General features: G+C 41.1%; 1 protein-coding gene across 3 annotated transcripts in view; it reads right to left on the bottom strand.

The window, feature by feature from the left end:
* Edrf1 (erythroid differentiation regulatory factor 1) overlaps positions 1-17,025 on the bottom strand; it is a 43,876-nt gene that overhangs the window by 8,423 nt on the left and 18,428 nt on the right. For all 3 annotated transcript variants that reach the window (XM_005401993.2, XM_005401992.2, XM_005401994.2), the window contains 11 exons: positions 14,984-15,055; positions 14,588-14,738; positions 12,384-12,572; positions 11,856-12,056; positions 9,962-10,180; positions 8,122-8,345; positions 6,290-6,448; positions 5,845-5,994; positions 4,200-4,353; positions 1,470-1,585; positions 117-268 (listed from right to left, as the gene is read on the bottom strand). In XM_005401993.2, coding sequence (XP_005402050.1) covers positions 117-268; positions 1,470-1,585; positions 4,200-4,353; positions 5,845-5,994; positions 6,290-6,448; positions 8,122-8,345; positions 9,962-10,180; positions 11,856-12,056; positions 12,384-12,572; positions 14,588-14,738; positions 14,984-15,055 — 1,787 coding nt within the window. The remainder of the gene's footprint in view (positions 1-116; positions 269-1,469; positions 1,586-4,199; positions 4,354-5,844; positions 5,995-6,289; positions 6,449-8,121; positions 8,346-9,961; positions 10,181-11,855; positions 12,057-12,383; positions 12,573-14,587; positions 14,739-14,983; positions 15,056-17,025) is intronic.

Here is a 17,025-nt window from a genome sequence, read left to right as displayed (position 1 = left end):
AAAGTCAAGAAAGAATATAAACTATTTTTCTTTATAGTGTCTGTAGAGATTATTCAAATTCCCTTTATAGGCAAGGTGCTACGAAAGAAGTTTCCACAAATAACCATGTGACTTACCTTGTTTTCTTTTTCGTTGAAGACAGCAGTTTGATGGACTGAAGGAGGAGGAACGAGAGTCGAGATTCAAATATACTGAGGAGTTTGATCACTTCCTCTCGGCTTCGACTAGGAGAAGAGTCAGTAGCTGCAGTGGTTTCACTATCCTCAGGCTAAAAACAACAAAGTGTGATTTCATAAATGATAACACTGTAGTTTCATTAATCCAGTAAAATGTAAACCGAAACAAACTAACCCAAAGCATAAGGGATCACTTTGATAAACTGAAACACACTAAGAAGCACTTAAAAAAAGAAAAAGAAATCCCAAATGGAATCCCAAATGATAATCTCCTCACTTTGGAGCACTGGCCACTGCAGGGCAACATGGAAGTGGGTCCACCCAGGAGCTGACTACCAAGGATTAGCAAGGCAATGGGTGGGTGGAGAGGGACCATAGGCAGCTTCCAACAGTAGCAGAAGGAAGCACGAATGCTGATAGGCCCAGAAGAAGAAAAGTGCCTTCCATGGAGCCTGCTTAATCCCACTCACCATTCAACTGCTCCTCAACAGGTTGGTGGAGATTATGAGGAAGACATAGGGCCTTTCTGTGACTTAAAAAAAAAAACCCTCCAACAAAAGTTAGCTAACTATGATCTATGGGTCTCCTTAAAGCATATTCTTAAAAAAAAAAAAAAAATTTAAAAGACATACTTGCAAATTAAACAAAGCAGTTTAGCGTTCTTAGTATGCCAGTATAACTGCAACGGTTTCTCCTCTGAGGGTTCATGGGCTGGGCGTAGCCTGCAGTTTGGTTTTAAGGTGGTGGAAGCTGTAACAGGTAGGCCTCATGGGAGGAACTGGCTGAGGGGCCCCATCCCGGGAAATGGATTAATGCTGCCCCTCATGGGGGGGTCAGGTCTTCTGTGGCTCAATCAGTCAAGAGTGAGTTGGTATAACATGATGACAGCTCATGTCTCAGCCCATTCTGCTCACGTCAGGTTTCTTTTCTGCATTACCAGGGGGGCCCTCACCAGAACAATGATGCCATGCTGACTGGACCCTTCAGCCACCAAAATTATGAATGGAATAGATTTCTCCACTTTGTAAGTTACCAGCTTCCAGTATTTTGTCATAGCAACACAAAATTGATGAAGGCATTAACAACGTGATTTTACACAAAGCATCTACACATACACCATATAGATATATAGTGTATTTTCCACATAAAAGATAATCTATATAAAAGTATATATACATATATACAAAATATATGTATATATATTCCATAAATATATGCTATGTGCTCACTATATGTAGTCATCATTTGGTATAGGACACATAAAAAACTAAAATAATGATTGTCTTTATTTACCTGGTCAAATTCTTCCATAAGCTCCTTCCGGATGAGCTGGAATGCATGCTCAGTTCTCACCATGATATCAAGAGCCCCAGATAGTGTTTTTAACTTTCCAACATTGCTATTCTGACCTAAAGTATTAAACACAAATGGTCATCCCTTTAGCTACCCACCTAGAAACCCAATGTTAAATGTTAAATGTTAAACCCATTCAATGTCAGAGAAAATTCTGATTTGCTTGTTTATTTGTTTTTTGAGACAGGGTCTCACTATTCCAGGCTGCCCTTAAACTCAATACAGCCTAAGGTGGTCTTGAACTCACAGCAATCCTCCTGCCTCCGCCTTCTGAGTGCTGGGATTATAGGCGTGTGCAGCTGAAAATTCTAATGTTCAAATACTGTTTGGAACACTTTTATGAGTCCCAAATTTAGAACATTTAGAACAAATGTTCTAAATCAACTTCTGTTTACTAATTTTCCCTTGAGGAAAAAAAATTATTAAGGCTAGACAAAGTGATAAGTAAAAATTGTCTCTGTCTCATTATTTGGTTTTGTCAGAGTGAGGACACAGCCTTCTTGGAACAGGGGCCAAAGTCAGAAGCAACAGTTGAGGAGGCCCAGCAGACAGGGTCTGTGGTTTGAAGGCTACTCCACTGTCTGTCAGCTGTGTGAGGCTGGTCAAGTAACTTAGCACTCAGTATCTGCTATGCCACTGTAGAATCTGTCCAAAGGCAAGGTCAGACCACATGAGTAAGGTTTCATTTCACTCAGATCCTTCTGAATTCAGCTAACAGGTAGTACCGTGCACCTTTGCTCGTGACTGCTCTCCTTAAGCTCACAGTCAATGTGCGTGTAGTGGTGGAGGGTAGAACATTAATCTTCTCTTTAGAGAGAGCAGTCTGGCCTTGTCTCTGACTCCCAGAGGGTGATGGCTAAGCCTGGAAGGCCCTGCCTGCTCAGTGTCTTTGTTTACCAAGGGAAAGAGAGAGTGTGTGTGTGTGGGGGTGTTGGGCTATACTGAATAGTAAAACAATGCGATATATCTTGGGGACTCTGGGCCCCATGATAACAGCTCATTCTCCAGAGGACCTGAGCCTAGTCAGCCACATAGGAATCACTCACGTCTATGTGACCAAATCCCATGGAAAGAAGTCTGGACAGCAAGGCTACAGTGAGCTCTGGCTGGAGGTCACTGTGGTACGTTTGTTACCCACTACTGCCGGGGAAAGGAGGGTACAGCGCCGCCTGTCACTTCCATGTGAGAAGACTCTGGGAAGCTTCTTGCTGACAACTCCCTGGCACTCTCCCCCTGCACTTGTTCCCTTGGCCGACTTTCATGTGTCTCAGTTCCCTACAGGAAGCTGCAAATAAGGGTAGAACGGCTTTCTGTGAATTCTGTGTCATCCTATTAAACCTGAGGGGTCTCGAGGATCCTAAACTTGCAGTTGATGTCAAAAGTGAAAGCAGGTTTGGAGACTCCCCACTCTGTAGGTAAGAAAGGAGTAACTGTTGTTTCTTCTTTTACAGCATAATCCCAGACTTTAAAACAATGTGTTGTCTTTATAAATCAGGACATTTGTAATCTAAAAATGAGACGGTGACTATAAATGTTACTGGGGCATGGAGCAGACAACAGAGACATTAAGAAGGTAAACGTGAGCCATATGTTGAGTAAAAAAGATACAATCAAAGTCATCACAAGCTACAGCACTTGTTCACCTGGCTTACAAAACCCACAAACCTAGCTAGCAAGAGTTCCTAAAATATTTATGTTATTTTCCTAAGATATGCATACTACTCAAACATTTTTAAAAGTGAATTTACTATACCTGTCCTCTTAGCAAATTTGTTCCCAGTATCCCAAACGAATATACAATGAAAAGCTCCCCCTCCCTACTCCGCGTTCCCTCCTCACAGGTGATGATGTGCAGCCTTCCAGGGCTGCGTTCCTGTACACAGAGACTTATGTATCTAAAGTACAGGCTTAGTGTCCCTTATCCACAATGCTTGGGACCTGAAGTGCTTCAGCTATCAGTTTTCCAGACTTAGGAATATTAGCAAGGACTTCGTAGGTTAAACATCCCTAATTCTCAAATGGGGTATCTGAATTATGTCAACATCTGAAACTTTATTAAAATAAAAATTTAAAAGCTATTAGCAAGTAAAAAATCAAAATGAAGCCAAATATATCGCTCCACTAAAAGTAATTGTTCTGTAAAGAGATATTTCACAAAAGATCTCTTTGCAGGAAGGGGCAGCCCGTGGACAACAGGGAGCGAATGCAGAGAAAATACTAAGGGATTAGCATCCACTTAGTCCCTGGAGTGGAAAAGACACGGTAAGACGCTCTGACCTCCTTACCCTTCTCCTGCCTCGCCACTTATCTCGAGCTTGCTCAGGCACTACGCAGTGGCCATTCCGGGACCCCAACTCAAAGCTGTTGAGGTATCAGTTCCAGCTTTAAAGGGAGCTCACGAGGACCACTCCTCTTTTATCCTGCTCCTTCTCTATCTCATTGTCCATGTTAATTTAAACCTGTAACTGACTAAATTGAATTCTCTAAGTTTTAAAAAGCACTTCAGGATGTGTTGCAACTTCTGATGGACAGCCATCCACAACTACAGGCAAATTAGTAAGGAGACAGGATCATTCACATCCCAGAGCAACTCACAGGTCTGCCCCGCTCTAAGACAATTCAACACTCAGCCAATGCACACATATCTGAGAAGTGAGAAGTCAGACTTACTGGTCATCTGAAACTCTGCAAACGCTACTCTTTCTAATTGTACTCTCAGCAGTTCACAGGGAGAGTCTTTGAGTAGCTGAAAAAGCTTTACAGCTTTGTTATAATGAAGATCTGCCAGCACCCGGTGTTGTTTCCTAAGATGTTCATCACCAACCTAGGGTAAAAATAAAATTAAAAAATAGGAGTTGCAGGGTTTTTTTTTTTTTTGGCACCAGGAATTGAACCAAAGACCTTGTGCTTGCCAGGAAGGCACCCTAGCTAAAATTAAAAAATAAATCTCAAGGCTTGGAGTTCATACCAACTACTTAATCAAATCTTCTTACTGAATCACTATACATCTTTTAAACTGTTTTCTTGTAGTGTTCTACTGTGGCCCTTACACACAGGTCTTTAACCCATTTCCCATGAATTTTTGTCTCTGATGTGAGGCAGGAGGCCTCATGCATTCTTTTGTGTGAGGATATCCACCCGTCCCAGCGCCAACCGCTACACAGATTATTCTTCCTCCTCTAACTGCACCCTTCAGCTTCTGTTTCCCAACCAGGCCACCTAGGCACACTTGACTTTCAGCTGGAGGGGTGTCCTTTGGTTGAGAACCTACTGTAGCACAGTGGAAAGAAATCCTTTCCAGATGAAGTTGTACCTTAAAGGAAAATACTCTTGGAATAAGGACAACCTAGAAGTAACCAAACTCAAAAGAACTGTACAATAAGTTGTCTTAGTATAGAGAAAGATAGAAAAGTTATAAAACGACCAAAAAAGCTATCGCCAAGAAATTAATGAACACAAGCCTCCAGCACAAAGAAGGCAACCTCTCTGAAGGCAGACACCTCCATCTAGGCCTCAATCCCTAGAAATACATGCAGTGGAGCACCAAGATTCACGTAGAGTGGTTGTACAGTGTCCTAGATTATTCTAGGACTTAACAGCCTTACACAACCCAAAAGTTCAGTAACCACAGGACAGGTAAATAAACTATGAAAGAGTCATTTGATGAGTACTATTAAGGTGTGAAAGTAAAGCACCAATATGGATGAGCCACAAACACATGATGCTAAGGGAAAAGCCAGTAAGACAGGGAAAGACGCACATGCGTGATGTGCTTCATAAAGTTCACGGTAAAATGAAATGTGACAGTGCTTTAGTGGGAAGGCACCAAACAGATGTGGAGAAGCTCAGGACAGCGTTAAGCCGGTGGGTGTCTAGAGCAACTCTCCAGGAGGGGTGGCGGGGGCCCTCCAGAGCACTCGGCCATCCCTTAACCTCCAAGCCAGGTGCAAAGGCTTCCTCTGTCATTCTTTGAACTGTACACATGTTCCATCTACATTTATGCTCTATTTCACAATAAAAGGGAAGAGAGTAGTACTTTAAAATTTGAAAAACAACTTACTAGAAAGTCTAACTATATTTAAAACAATCAAAATAATACACTCTGACAAATGTATAATTTTTGAACTAAGACCCCATCAACTGTAGTAGAAACAAGCACATGGCACAGGTGAGACGGGAAAGCACACAGAGTACACACTTTTTCTAAAGTAGCTAATTAAGTTTATGGCACTCATAATATACATGAGAATGTAAAGAAAGCACCCAGCACACTGCCAGCTGGACTTGGCACGGGACTGACTCGGAATACCCATACCTGATTCCTCAGACAGCTGTGGTACATGGAAGCCAGCCTGTGGTGGATGGTTGCAGCTCGATACTGACAGAGGGGCTGCCGAGGAGACGCCAAATCAACATCGCAGTATTTCAAGGACTTCATCATAGCCTCGCTGACTTCTTTTTCAATCTGTATTTTTTTTTTAAAGGGGAGAAAAAAATAACAAGCTATATGACCAGACTATAAGAACAAGAACATTCACATTTAAATAGTGCTTGTCAAGGAAGAGATGACAGCAGATACTCCATATGCATTTAAAAAAAGGAATAGGGCTGGGGATTTAGCTCAGCGGCACAGCGCCTGCCTGGCAAGCGCGAGGTCGTGAGTTCGATTCCCGGTACTGGAAAAAACATGCAAACAAATATATAAAAAAAGGAATAAAGAAGGCTAGGGACTTATTTTGCAGTCAAGCAAATCTTATTACCTGCTCCTGAGCTTTTCTGGATAATGGAGCATAATCTTGCTGTAGAGTTGCCATAGTAAAATAAGTAGTGGACAATTCCCAATTCACAGAATCCCAAACAGCTGGGTGTATGTCTCGTGTTCCCAGTAATCTCAGAGCTTTCAAGTAGTAATCAACAGCCTGTGAGGGAGGAAAATACATCAATATTGCATTAAAAGAAATAATCTTTAAGACAACCCAGATATCAATTTAATTTGGGGGAATCTAGAAAAGATAAGTATCATGAAGGGAAAAAAAAAAAGGAAAATATTTTAAGTTATTTAAAGTGGACTGATGCCACCAGTCGTTTCTGAGTCTACGATAAGCCAGTTCTTGCTCTTTATGACTCAGGCTGATGCCGAGGATGCAATTTTCTGGTTTGTTTTTTTCCTGGATGAATGAAAATTACAGTTTATATTAACTAGTAAGCTAGTAAACTAGAAAACAATTTGAGAACTATTTTACTTCAGAGTAACTCCCCTCACCCTTTGTCACACCCATTGTCAAATACATGGCCACTGTACTGAAATAAAAATCACACTGAAATCCATCACCCAATAATATCCCCACAATTTCTGGTGTATATGTATTTAATTTTTTTCTTGTGTATATATAAACTTAAAAAAAGAAAAATAAGGTCACTTTTACTTTAAAATTTTCTACACTGTGAACAATCTTCAATAACGTCATTTTAAGCCAGGCCTGTGGTGCATACCTACAATCCTAGCACTTAGGAGGCTGAGGCAGGAGGATCACCATGAATTCAAAACCAGCTTGGGCTACATAATGAGTTAAAGGCCAGCCTGAACTACATAGCAACACCCTGTGTCAAAGAACAACAAAAAGTCATTTTAATAGCCTCATTACACTCAAATATGTAAGTGTCCATTTCCAGTACCCTCTTCAACAATGGATTTGCCAAAAAATTTAGCATTCTAACAAATGAAAGAAACTCATTTTTTTTCTTGTTGGTTACTGGGAGTTGAACTCAGGACCTTGCACTTGCCAGGCAGGTGCTTGTGCCACTGAGCTATATCCCTGGCAAGAACTTCAATTTTTAACTTTCATATAAACTGAAACTGAGATTTTCTTCTTACGTATTAGTCATTTAAAAACATGTATGAATTTTTAAAAATATGTATGAATTTTTTTCTTTTTTTGGTTTTTTTGAGACAGGGTCTCACTATGTAGCCTAGGCTAGCCTCAAATCCACAGCAATCCTTCTGCCTCAGCTTTGCTTTTTTTTTTTTGGCCTCAGCCTCCTGAGTGCTAAAATTATAACTGTGCGGCCACCATGCCCAGCACATGTATGAATTTTTTGTTCAAGGTTATTTGTTCATTATTCTGTTGGAGTAGTTTATTTTCAATGATTCTTAATTGTTCTTCAAATATTAAGCGTATGGTAACCTGCAATTTATGATGTATGCTGTGAGCATTTTCCTTAGATCATGGTTTGCATTCTGTTTTACTCTTTATCATACATTCTTACACATTTACACCTTGTTCATCTTTTATCCATAATTTCTGCTGGGAAAGTTGTTCCCCACCTCATCACATCAACCTCTATTTTCTTTGGGCGCTTTTCCATTCTCACTTCCTCCCATTAATGTTCCACCTACTGGACATTTACTCCAAATACATTTATTCTGTAACAACTCAATATGCCACTAAACTCTCACTGTTAGCTAAGTGTGTTAATGATCTGTCTAGTTCTGTGCCGTCACCATGGTTGTAGTTACTTTTAGCCTTACGGCCAAATATAAACAGATGACAGGAGTGAACGGATGCGGCCCCACTCACATCAAACGTGTTACCTTGTTATAATACAAGCCCTCTTCCGGGGAAAATTCACGCTTGAACTCATCCTCCGCGCCGCAGTGCGCCTGCGCACAGATTCGCATGAGCCTCCCAGTGTTACATAACAGAAGGGCGGTATTTGTAGCGTCCTCAATGGACTCAAAGTTGTGAATTCCCTTTTCAAAACAAGAAAAGCTTTTTTTCCACAACTGTTGCTCTGCAGCAGACACAGATTTGCTCACTTCACAAAGAAAGAAAGAAAACAATTGCATAAGCACATCAGTGTGACCCCAGCACGCCTGCAATGTGATGATTGGAGCAAGGCAGTGTAGGGTCCTGGGGTCAAGCCAACCACCTGGGGTCCACCGCAGCGCTCTGCTCTCAGTCTGCCTGACCCTCAGCAGGAAGTGTGTCCCCCCAGATTCATCCTCTTGAAGCCCTAATCCCCACTACCTCAGAATGTGACTGTATTTAGGATTAGACCTTTATTTTTTTTTTTATTTTTTTTTTATTTTTTATTTTTTTAGGATTAGACCTTTAAATGAGGTCATAGGGGTGGGGTCGTGATCTAAAGACTGGTGTCCTTATAAAGAGGGGAAGACCAAGGGGCAGTCACAGAGAAAGGGCCGCGTGAGGACACAGCAGAGGTGGCTGTCAGCAAGCCACGGGAAGAAGCCTCTCGGCACTCGGCCTGCTGGGACCTTGACCTTGGACTCCCAGCCTCTAGAACTGTGAGACAACCTATTTCCATCGTAAGCCATCAGTCTGAGGTATTTTACTATGGCAAACCCCGTGGACGGCAACACTTAAGCAGAGCTCTCCTCATTATTAACTGACAGCAAACAAGCAAGTAATGGTATCCAAGTAAAGCACTATTTTATAAAGATTCACAGGCTGTGGGCCCATGGAGTTTTTTTTAAATCACGTTCTGGGTTCTGGATGGCCAGTTCCCATGTTCCCTCCCTGGCTTCCCCTTCCAGGTGCTCCTCAGATGCCCAGGTCTCCTGCGGGCATGAACTCCTGGAGAAACCATTTGGATCCCTGGGCCAAGCACAGCTCAGCTGACAGCTCAGCAGATGCCCAGATGTGTGCAACAAACCTGTGGTTCCAGGCTAGCCCTTTCCCTTGTCACCCCGTGTCAGCCCTCACATCTGCACTCACTCCCATGGCTTGGGCTATCACCTTTGCATGAATGGTTTCCATTCTGAGTTGCACTAACCCTAACAGCCTTTAGCACATCACAACCAACCACTAAGTGAGACCTTTTCACATACAGGTTCCACAGGTGCCACCGGCTTCACCACTCCCTGACTGCCTGGAGTTCACAGGACCTCCTGCTGCTACTCTCGACACGTGCTGGGCCCGTCCTGGGTTTCTTCCTCACACTGCCTGCTCACCCGAGAGCCCTCCTTTGCATCTGCTCACGTCACATGCTGCTCTGCTCAAGCACACCTTGTTCCTAACACCTTTCCTGTACTCTCCTATTGTGCTGCCTTTGAACCTACTGACAGCACTTTTCAGAGTTCGTTCTTATATCAGGCTTTCCAACTAGAAGAGGGACCTGCGCTAGGTCCAACACAGGGCCCAGCACATGGCTCGTTGTCCAAGTTGCTTCTAGAATGACCAGATGGTTTGAAAAATAAAAGCGGGGATACGAGACACTGAAATGATGAATCCCAAGGGAAAAAAATTTCCCCTAGTTTTATTTCTTAAGAATTTAGCAATAAAATAATTCTCCTATAAAGCACCTTTTAATAACTTACAATCAAGTGTCACAGCTCTTTCCTTGGCCCAGAAAAAAACCAGCACAATTTTCTATAGAATACGGATTAAAGAGAAGAATCCACAGATACTCACCTAATCGTTCGTTCTGTAACGTGGCAGCCTGATTCATGTAAAACACACCAATTTCGTTTCTAACATTACCCATTCTCTTCAATACTCGTACATAGTGTTCTGGATTTTGGCTTTTTAAATCACTAAACTGCAAAATCTCATTCGCAGCCTCATAACATTTACAACTAACTGAAAGTTGACTTTCTAGATCTGTAGACAAATCAGTTGCCCATGCAAACCCTTAAAAGAAGAAAAGGAAAAATCAGCGTAAGTCATATGAACTCCTTTTCCTTGGCATCTGTGAGCCAGATATTTTAAAGTCAAAATGATTAAAAAAAAAAAAAAAAACTATATAGTGCAACTATACTAAGATTCAAGCAATATAAAATTTTATTTTCATAATAAAGATGCCTCTGCCTCTGTCTTTTTCTCTCTCCTCTATAGTACTGGTGCTTCAACCCAGGCACACCCTACAATTGAGCTATATTGCTAGCTCATTTTCTTTTTTTTTTTTTTGGTACCAGGAATGGAACTTAGGACCTTGTGCTTGCCGGGCAGGCGCTTGTGCCACTGTGCTATATCCCCGACCTTATTTTTTATTTTGAGACAAGGTCTTGCTATGTAGTCTAGGCTTGCCTTGAACTCACTATGTAGCCTAGGCTGTCCTCAAACTTGCAATCCTCCTGCTTCAGCCTCCCTTAGTATTGAGATTACAGGTGTGCAGTACTGCATCTGGCTAGGATCACTTTATTAGTAAAACTATATTTTCTTGGAATACTAATGTTTGATTAGAATGAATATTTTTCTGCCTATAAATACCAAGCATTTCCCATTACCCTGATTTTCCCAGGTTTACTGGCATTCTAAAATCTGCTGATATAATGGTAAGCAGCTTTCATTTAAATTATGGTAACAGAGACAAAGTGTCAATTTTAAGTCTAAGTTATTGAAGAAGTTACTAGATTAGTCCTTAAAAACATACCAATGCCATCTAGTGGGAATGCAGTAAACTCACACACAGGACTGCGTATTCAAGGGGAAAAAAGGAAGTACCCCCTATTGCTAACACTCATAGGAAAATATCAATCTTAGAAAGAAATATTTTAAATGGAATCACTATAATAGTGGTAAAAAGGCTCCAAAGACTTTCCAATGTGTCTATTACAGTGAAATGATTACTTGAGAGACAGAAGAAGAAAAAAAACAGGGCAAAAGCATTAGGCAATAAGACATTTGCACCCCCGTCTCCTCCAGTGTATTCACCTGGCTGTTAACTGTCCCACACTTTTTGGGGGGTGGATATCAAATGTGATAAACAATTTGAAGCATAGTAAGATAAGTTCATGGTACATTCCAAAAGGGCCTTCAGAAGACTAATCTAGACCTCACTCACTACTGTAAGTGCAGGGTATTTAACTGTACTGGGCTGAGTGTACTGCAGCTATGGATTCCAAAGACTGAACAAAGTGATATAAGACAGCTGGCTACAGACTAATTCATGAACAATGTACAAATGCAAAACAACTGTCTTCAGATCTTATTTTATACTTAGCAAGCTATAATTAATAATTATAAACTCAATTCTTCTTTTTGTTGTGCTCCTGGAATTTGCACCTGAGACCTCATGCAGACTAGGCAAGTGCTCTGCCACTGAGCCATACGCCCAGCCCACGCTTGATTTTAACATGAAGAAAGGAATGAAACAAAACAGCAGATAAACCAGGCATGGTGGTGCACGCCTATAGTCCCAACACTTGGCAACCTGAGGCAGAGGATTGCCAAGACTTCAAGACCAGTTTGAATTATATAGCAAGCCCCTGCCCTAAGCAAACAAAAACAAAACGAAACAGATCTAATACTCAAAGACTAATACTTCTGCCACTTTTCTGGACATAATAAGCACGGGTTGGCATACCCTGACAACTGGACTCTCTGTGAAGACTGTGCAGTATCTCCTGATCTTCTTTTGTTTGGTAGTTAAACTCTTCAAGGTGTGCCGCTCTGTTATTTGCATTCTGAGCCAGCATGAGCTGGATATCACCGCAGAGTGTCAAATATTGAGAAAGAAACAGCAGCACTTCAGAAAGCATATTGGTGCAGAGGCAGCAATAAGTATCTATTTGGAAAATGAGGGGAAGGAGAAAAAACACAAGCGCAATGCAAATTAATGAACACAGTAAATAAGAAGTAAGTCTGTTACTAGTCATAATCTCTGTACCACGGCATGACTCTGTCAGGTAACACAATGGTTTCGTATATTTCAAAAGGAAGAGATATTAAACCAGTGTGAGCAAAAAATAAAATGCTAAGTAACAAACACAGGATTGAAAGTTTTTTTAAAAAACTCAAATTTTAGGACAGACAGGAATGAAAGCTCATGGCACTGAGATGCCTCCAGTCCTGCCCCCGGTGCCTAGGGGACATGAGCATTTGTGGTGCTTACCGTGGCTCTGCAGAGCAAGCTTAATGTACCGCAGTGCTCGTCCGTACTTCTGAAGACTCATGGCAGCATCTGACAACACATAATAGGCCTTCGCTGACTTGAGAATCAGCTGAAGTTTCATCTTATGTTGCCAAGAACCAGGGATCATTCCAGACTGACTGGAGTAATTACGCTTCTGAAGGGAGCCCACTGTGACACGGGAGGAAAAAAGACAGTGTTTTCTTTGAATGATAAGTATCACAAAAATATATATATACTGTCTGTTTCTTGATAGGAACATGCCAGAGTCAGGCACTACTGCCATGACAGCACTGCTAAATACCATGCTTTCCTGCCTAAACGCGATAGAATAACATGCCAGTGTCCGAACAAGACTCTTGCTACAGAGTTCTGCTTTCCTGCAGTGGCATCGCTCTCATTTAGAGGGTCACTGATGCAGCTGAACTCATGACCACGACATCTGCTTCCTTTCCCCAGTCTGAGTCCACCTGCCAAAAAGTAGACCTTCCCAAAGCACAGCCTTCACCTCAGTCAAAGCTTGTCCCCAAACCTTAACACAGCTCACCGCTTGCTAAACCTGAGCACTCAGCTCACTTCCCAAGTGATGGATCTTCAGTCTTCCTGCTATTCTGTCGCACGAGGTTACTTCTTTTGCCTCCACAAATGCTTGTTTTTTCTATCTCCCACTGAAAGTTACCATTTCTTCTATCACCAACACTTGACTTAAAGTGTAGCTCTTTCTACCTTCTTTGTTCCACAAATGTCACTTTTGCGCCAGACATTGCAACAGGGACTGAAAGAGTGACATGAACTTACGAGGCCATTACCTTGATAAACCACACCAAACTGTACCAGTGTAATTGCAGAGATAAGAGCAAAAAGCCATGGAACGAAGAATAGAAACACGCCCCGCAGCAGCTGCCTTAAGGTTTCTCATTTTTTGATGCAGATAAAAGACTTTCAAGGTAATAAAAAGTAGTTGGTCTTTATGATGGTTTAATCTGCACGTGTTACTTTTTTCTCTGCTGTTAGAAGCACTATGTGTGAAGCACTTTGAGAAAACCAAAGACAAATAAGATGAACACCTTACAGCTGTCCTTGTGTGTATACCGTTTATACAGGTAACAAGCATGTGAGGCAGGCATCAGTGTGCTCACAGAACACAGTATAATGGAATCAAGCAATTCTGACTGTGGAGACTCTGAACTTGAGCAGGATTTTTAAGAAGGGACATGGAGAAGGAGGAAGAGACAGAAAAAAAAAAAAAAAAAACAGAAAAAAAAGATAGCAAAGGTCGTAATGTCAGCCTCACTGCATGCAGGCTAACCCGGCACACACGAAGTACTACATACGTGTTGGCCAAAGAAATCATCCGCTACCTCCACCTCTGCCACCTCTCTGTTCACAGAAAGAAGAAACGTCCAGAAGCACTTGGCATTAGCTATTTCACATATACAAGCTTTCAAAAAGTTTTGAAAACAACTGAAACTAATTAAATAGGGCCAAGAGATAAGATTGGGGGAAAAATATGATTTAAAATTAAAAATAAAGAAAAAACTCAAGAATTTTACTTCAAAATCCATATATTTTGCATGAAGTGATACTTATTCCTAAGCAACATGCTAGATAATGAAAGAGTGATATTTCCAGCTTATTCAATAATACGGCACCAGCTAACACTTTTATGGTGCTGATTATGCACACAGTTCTAAGCACTTTACCTGTATTAACCATTTAATCCTTAAAAACCCTGTAAAGTAGGCACTTTTACTGTCTCTAGTGTGAGACAAGGAAAAGGCTGCTCAGAAATGTGGGAAAACCTGCTTTAGGTCAACCAGGGATCAAAGCTAGGCTCTCTGGTTCCCAAGCCTGAGCTCTTCCACACTCCACACCTTTACCAACATAGCAGTTTCTTAGGAGATCTCTACCAGGCTGAAGGTATTAGTTCCTTAGAGTGGACAATGGAAAGATGCAGGTTTTTTATGCTCTCATGAGAAATACCTATGAAAGATCAAAATCATGCTGCTGCTTTGTTTTATGTCTCTAATGGAATTTATATTTCTAAGTATGTCCCCTCTACTTTTCGTTCACATGACATCCTTCTCGTTCCTTTCAATGAAGGCCTTAATTGACATGCCTGCTGTTGACAAAGGATCAGTATATTATTCTACTGAAGGCCTTATTTGCACATCAATTCAACTTACTTTTGTCCAAAAACAAGGCCATCTGCTTCTCTAGCCCCTCGGGACCCCCTCTTGTGGATTCATCTTCATATTTTAAGGGGATTGGGGTGCTGGGATCAGCTGCCGGAAGGTCACTTTCCTTTTTGATGCTGCTATCTACAGATTTTAAACCCTTAAAAAAAGAAAAAAAAAATTTATTATACATATTACTAACAGTCAAATGAAAACTAAACACAAGACACGATTTCTACTTTAGAAACAAACTGAAAACCTGTGTCTGCTCGAAAGATTTGGGGAAAAAATGATTTGGTTTACAGTTTCAGCTTAAGAAACAAAAAATCACAGCTGAACACTATTCAAAATAACTTTCAGACACCAAAGCCCAAATGCTATTTGCAAATCAAGTATAAGACGTACCTCTAGAACATAGCTTAGCACAAGTCTACAGCGCTCTTCTGTGTCATGGCAAACTGGAAATGCACAACTGGGCTTCAGAAACAAATATTGAAAATTATTAACATAGTACTGATACAATGAATTCCATGGCTCTCATCTTCTGGCAATTACTGTCACCCTACAAACCAATTTAGAAGTGTGCTTTGGTATGCAGCTTGCTGAAGTATTTGATATGAAGGTTAATGGACTATTTTGGTTTGCAGATTAAATAGCAAGCATCATCAACAAAAATTCTGTTTAACAAAAAAGACCTTCCAGTGTACATGCTGCTTTAAGTGTTTAAAATTCTAAAAGCAATTCTATTATGACAAAAAAGCAAGATGGTAATGTTTTAGATAACTGCATACCACGTCTAACAGGTCAGCTCAATTCCTAATTAGCACTGATAACCTGGTAGCACAAGTTAACAATATCATCAATTTAGCAAATGTTAACAAGTATTACCCATCACCCAAAGTCTCACTGTATAATTTATCTGCCTAATTAAGGACAAAAAAAAAAAAAAAAACAACAACAACAGTTAACAACCCACCACCTACTAAGTAATAATGTGTGTAAGGGCCTCTGTGAAGCATTTCATGTTGCTGAATCTTAGGAGCCTAGAATTACTGGTTTCCTTTCACAGAGAAGCTCCCACAGATGGCTAAAGAATTCATCCAAGAACACAACCAGCAGGTGGAGAAGCAGGGACGCAGGAGCCCAGGTTGACTGCCCATTGTTCAAATCATCACACACAGATGACACAAAGCTAACTAAGACAGGTTCTCACAAATACTACGACCACTTTCTGAGTGTTCCCAGACACTGGGAAAAAGTACTGTCTCTATCAAAAGAATACTGCCACATCCTCATTTATCGTCTAACTGCCCTGTAGGTCCAGGGCCTCACGTTACAAATACATGTAACTTTTATAATCCATGATTTTATCACAAAAACATTTTGTTTTTCCTCCAGTGTGGGGCTCAAGCTAAAAGTAAACTAAGGTGACATTTCAGTAAAGATGTAAGGGCTGGAAAAAGGCAGCCATGAAAAAATCTAGGGAAAGGTATGTTCCAAAGAGAAACAGCAGCAGCAAATGCAGAGGGCCCCAGGTCATCTCCATGCTTTGAAAGACAGAAAATAGTTGTAGCTGTGAGCTACGGGAAAGGAAAGGGGAAAGGAAAGGAAGAGGCGGTCAGAAAGATAACCAATGTTTCAGAAGTGTCCTCGTATCTTCACATCTTTTAGTTGAATATAAAGTTTCCATCTCAAAGTTAAACTCCCAACTCCAATTTAGAGCTTCTCTGGAAGAATGGCTATATTTCAATGCAGGGAACAGCCAGAACTCCTTTAAGACTGACCTGGATCTAATTATAGGAAGGCAATAGATGAGGAAGCATGTAGGGTGATAGACTGATGGAGGTACACAGTCAAAGCAACTGTGCATGAAAAATCTAAAGGGTGTGCAGTTGCTAGGATCCATCTGGCTCTGACCAGGGGAGATACACGTGCAGGGTCACAGAAAAAGTACACCGGTCCTACATAGCATGAGGACAATACACCTAGATCTCTCCACCTAAACATCAAAGTGCTATACCCTCTCTACTCTGTGTTTACTGAACAACCTATGCACAATTTCCCAGCAACTCAAAAACCAGACAAAGGTGTCCTGGTGAGAAGACACAGCTATGGCTACACACTGGTCACCAGGAATGAAAATTTTCCCACACAAAAAATGAATGTGTGGATATCTGGTTTACACATTTGTCTACCATACTCTGTCATAATGTGGGTCAGTTACCCCAGGGCAATTCTCCTCCACTGTCTGGGTAATTCTACTCTGCTGTGGGGTTCTAAAAGTAAGTTTCACAATTCATAAACCTAATAATTATAGATTCTGGATCACAAAAAATTACTCAAGTATGCATGTTTTGTGAGACTGGTTGTATTCAATGAACAACAGTTCTTATTTCCACCGACAAGACTTTAAGACAAATTTTAAAGGGGCTGGGGATTTAGCTCAG

The sequence above is a fragment of the Chinchilla lanigera genome, unplaced genomic scaffold, assembly GCF_000276665.1.
Source record: "Chinchilla lanigera isolate Chin_1 unplaced genomic scaffold, ChiLan1.0 scaffold00076, whole genome shotgun sequence".
In the NCBI taxonomy this organism is placed as follows: domain Eukaryota; kingdom Metazoa; phylum Chordata; class Mammalia; order Rodentia; family Chinchillidae; genus Chinchilla; species Chinchilla lanigera.
Note: the sequence above shows the minus strand (reverse complement) of the source record. Positions and strands in the feature narration are given on the sequence as shown.